This window comes from Olea europaea, chromosome 7, assembly GCF_002742605.1.
Source record: "Olea europaea var. sylvestris chromosome 7, O_europaea_v1, whole genome shotgun sequence".
In the NCBI taxonomy this organism is placed as follows: Eukaryota; Viridiplantae; Streptophyta; class Magnoliopsida; order Lamiales; family Oleaceae; genus Olea; species Olea europaea.
Window position 1 is genome coordinate 17,136,369 of NC_036243.1, and position 4,103 is coordinate 17,140,471.

General features: G+C 31.6%; 1 protein-coding gene across 3 annotated transcripts; it reads right to left on the reverse strand.

Annotated features, from left to right (window-relative positions):
* Positions 1 to 691: 691 nt before the first annotated feature.
* On the reverse strand, positions 692 to 1,863 carry LOC111397701 (bZIP transcription factor 27-like). 3 transcript variants are annotated; one of them, XM_023024699.1, is made up of 4 exons: positions 1,498 to 1,863; positions 1,304 to 1,425; positions 1,152 to 1,229; positions 692 to 971 (listed from the first exon to the last, which is right to left on the reverse strand). In XM_023024699.1, exons 1-4 carry the CDS (start codon positions 1,727 to 1,729, stop codon positions 900 to 902), a joined length of 504 nt encoding a protein of 167 aa, XP_022880467.1. In that variant the 5' UTR covers positions 1,730 to 1,863; the 3' UTR covers positions 692 to 899. The 3 variants fall into 3 exon arrangements, with proteins under 3 accessions (XP_022880467.1, XP_022880468.1, XP_022880466.1); XM_023024700.1 differs by having other exon boundaries at positions 1,304 to 1,416; positions 1,498 to 1,862; XM_023024698.1 differs by having other exon boundaries at positions 1,304 to 1,860.
* Positions 1,864 to 4,103: the final 2,240 nt, after the last annotated feature.

Below are 4,103 nucleotides of genomic sequence, written 5' to 3' on the forward strand. Positions count from 1 at the left end.
TATGACTCTCTCAAACAGAAATTGTTATCACTAAGTGAGGTTCAAATTCAAAAGACACCTACACCTATTAACGTTGCAACTATTACATATATTCATCTATTTTGAAAGTTTAAAACTTGTGCCGTTTTAAACTTTCACAACAAATATTAACTTTCAAATTTTGATTTTTATATTAATTTTTAATATAAAATTAAATCTCATAATTTAGGTTGTAACTTAAGAATAAAAGTTTCAACATTTCGAATTAAAAACCTTTTAATTTTTAGTTTTAACATAAAATTAAAAGACCATAACATATATTATAACTTATGTTTAAATGATATAAATATGGGGATTGAAATTTTAATTATAAAAGGTGATTGGATTTCATTATTGTACATATCTTACAACAATTTGAAGTATTGTCCTTCATACAATTTCATGCTATTTTGAAAACTCGATGAAAGAATCGTTCACTTATCTCCCGATGGTCATGCCCATAGAGGAAGAGTCACATGAATTTTATCTTAGAGTCATGAAGTGCCAAAAGAACCCGCATTAAGAGAGACAACACGACTTTAGGACAACATCTTCGACGTGATTTCCATAGCTTACATTTCTAACTCTTCATCTCACATATTCATATTATTGTTAAATTATTTTATTGTGATATATAAATTAATTATATTAATTGATAAACATCTAAACACAAATCACACAAAATTTTCAACAAGTCCAAGCGTTGAAATCTAGAGCTACTTGACATTTCAATCAAGTAATAACAATTTGGCTAGCTGGCAAAGTAACTAGAGTTGTTTTAATCCAACTCTATCCTTACATTTGCTGGGTTTGATATTCGACTGGGACTTACTCGAAAATCTCCATTTGATGACAAACCAATGAGAAAGTTGGCACTCATGTTAAAATGGAGCTGATAATGTCCTCTTGAGAGTGGGCATCTTAGGAAGTTTAGCAGCTGCAGCTAGATATAACTGTAATCACAAGTAAGCTACACTGTCAGTCTCTTTCTTTTATGTAGAAAGAGCAAAAAATTTAGCTCAATAAAGAAACAAAACATTCGAGTGAATCTTAAGTATAAACTGTAATTTAGCTTATTTTTAGTAACCTACTTATCAAAACATGCCATAAAAGTCATGGTGAGGAATGACTACCTGTTGTTGCTGTTTCAAGAGCCTAGCATTTTCTTTCAACAAGCTGGCCACTTCTAGATCCAACTCATTAATATAAGCCTACATAATGCACAAATTTGAGAAAAGAAAAAAAAAAAAAAAGAAGAAGTTAAAATCTTGTTCAATACTTTAACCTGCTTTCGAGCCCTTGAACGAGTAGCTGACTCTCGATTCTTCATCATTCGCTTGTCCCGTCGCTCTCTAGAATTGTTGTCAGACACTGCCAACCTCTTATTCCCACTAGCACCTAACAATCCTTGTGAAGATAAACCATTAGACGGCACAGGATTCTCATAAGAGGCCCGTGAATTGGGCGGAGGCTGCAAACCTGAGCTTTGCCGACGAGAATCCGAGTTTCCAAAGAAGTTCAATTGATCAGGACTAGAATTCAAAGTGAGAAGGGTGGCCGGAGGTGGAGGCGGAGAGCCGAAGTTTGGATGGTCTTTGTCAAATGGTCGAGCCAAGAAATCTTGAAAATTAGCTCCTCTTAAGCTGGTTTTCTGTGTATCGTCCACGGAACGAAGAGAAGAAAGGTTAATATCATCCCAAACTTCTTCCATGGATTTTAGATTTGCTGTTTATGGAGAGGCAAAATGAGGGATCAAGAGCGGAAATAGAAAAAGATTGTTGGGCTATTCTGAGTCGAAAATATGTTGTCAAATAAACATTGGATCATCGTAATTTCATATGGGTTTTGTCCAGTGGTTTTGTGTCTGGAAATTGTCATGTCTGTAAATCAGTGTACTTTGACACGTGTCGATCTGTGAGTTCAAACCTTTCTCGAATATATAAACCAATAATGTTAAGTCCAGACGGCTCATCACTCCATGGTTTCTTTTTAGTACTGGACATTTGAATGTTCACACCATGCATGATTGAAATTTTGACTTCTTATTTATCAATTAGTTTGATTTGATCTTTTGAAACTTACTTTTTTAATACTTGTTAAATCACATTCTTCGGAAAAAAAATCCTCTTATTGAATTCATCTATTTTGACAGTTAAAAGTCCTATTTAAAAAGATTATAACCCCGTTTGATAATTATTTTTTTTAAATATATTTTTCTCCCTCTTCTTTTCAATTATATAAATTTTATTAAAATAATATTATACGTAAATCAAAAATTTTTCTTTATTTCTCAACCACAAATTTCACATCAATTTACTATTTTAAAATGAATTTTTACATAAAAATGTTTATCAAACACCTCCTATAATGCACTTTTGTCGTCACCGACCACTCAACAAGCAATGAGACCAACACCACAAGTCATAGTTGCCATCTTTGCCACTGCTACCATATTTTGTCGTTCTTCGTTTCCTCCAAACCAACTAACAAAATATGTGTATTCATTTACAATAAATAATAAGGGTGTGTTTGAGCCCCATTATTTGACATTATAATGAGATAAATAGTATTTTTTTGAAAAATGAGTGGTCGAAATTTTTTTGATTTACATGTAATATTATTTTATTAAAAATTGTGTATTTTAAAGTATGAGAGAGACAAATTTAATTTAACGTGATAAGAAATAATGGAGCTCAAACGGGGCCAAGTCAGATAAAAAAGTGATGAAAATATCTTGTGCAGTTCTAATCCTGGCCTCCATTAATTGCTAGGACTATTCGACCTTCATTTTTGTTCTCTTTTCTGTTGCCTTATTTGTTAGTTTTTACACATGAAGAAACCGTAAGCTCCCAAGCAGTGGGAGGAGCCATTCTACTGCCACCAAAATCTGAATTTCCAGATTAACTCAAGAAAGCTGGATGAAACTAACTTGAATGGTCCTAGACAGCCATGTTAATAATCAAAGATAGGGGAAAATTGTGAAACCTCGCAGAAATTGGGAAGCCATACATGTTCCTTAAGATGGTGAAGAACATTCGAGATGTTGTTTTTACGAACCTACGTCAAGTTGTAAAATCTAATTATTATCATTTTGTGAAGTTAGTAGGCAGATCAAGTCAATGATAGTTAAGAAATTTGACACTCGTAATTTTGATTTTGTTCTAATTATTTTATTTAGCGGGACCATCAATAAGATTTTGTATTATCATTAGAAAGAGATATGTTAGAGAAAATTGGATATGTGATTTTTTCCTAGTGACTAGTGAGCTTATCATAGTGAAATACTGGTTACAGGGGTGGACACAAAAATATTTAGTTAGGGGCAAAACCAAATTTTGTACAAATTGAATATTTTGTTATTAATTTTTGAATGATTTATACTTGACCAGAGAAAATGCAAATTTACATTTGAAAAACATTTATTCATTAATATTTGGCTTATCACAAAGAAATCCGCATTTACGTTTAAAAAGTTTATAGTGTATTTAATACAAACAATTAGTTCAAGTGATCGATAGGAGAAAATTCAAATTTTGGTTCAAACTAATTGAAAATTAGATTGAAAAGTGAAAATTTGTAGCATATGTGATAATTTGTAGAAAAATTATAAACAAATTTTAAAAAAAAATTAGAAATATCAAGGTTTTGATAAAAGATGTGAGGGAGAGAGTAAGATAAAATAAAAAAATTCAAATTTATTGTAATTTTGCCCTTTTTTAGTGGGGGTTAAAATCAGTTTTTTAGTAAATTTTGATAAAAATTAAAGATTCCATAAAATATGCTATTAAAATTAATTATTAATTTTGATTTATATTAAAATTTAGATTTCAATCAGTATTAAACAGTACTTATAAAAAAAAAATTAAGATTTAGGGTTCCTAATTTTCAGTAACTCATTCCAACATAAGTATGAAATCTTGAATTTATAAGCGCAACAGGTTCTTTCCACGTTATTGAGTGGTACAGTACCATTAATAGCTTTCAGGTGGAGCTCAACCAATATCATACGATTGAGATGGTGTGTACTAAAGACGCTGCAATGTTGAACAAGGGACTTAAGGGCCGGGGGGGGGGGGGGGGCTTTT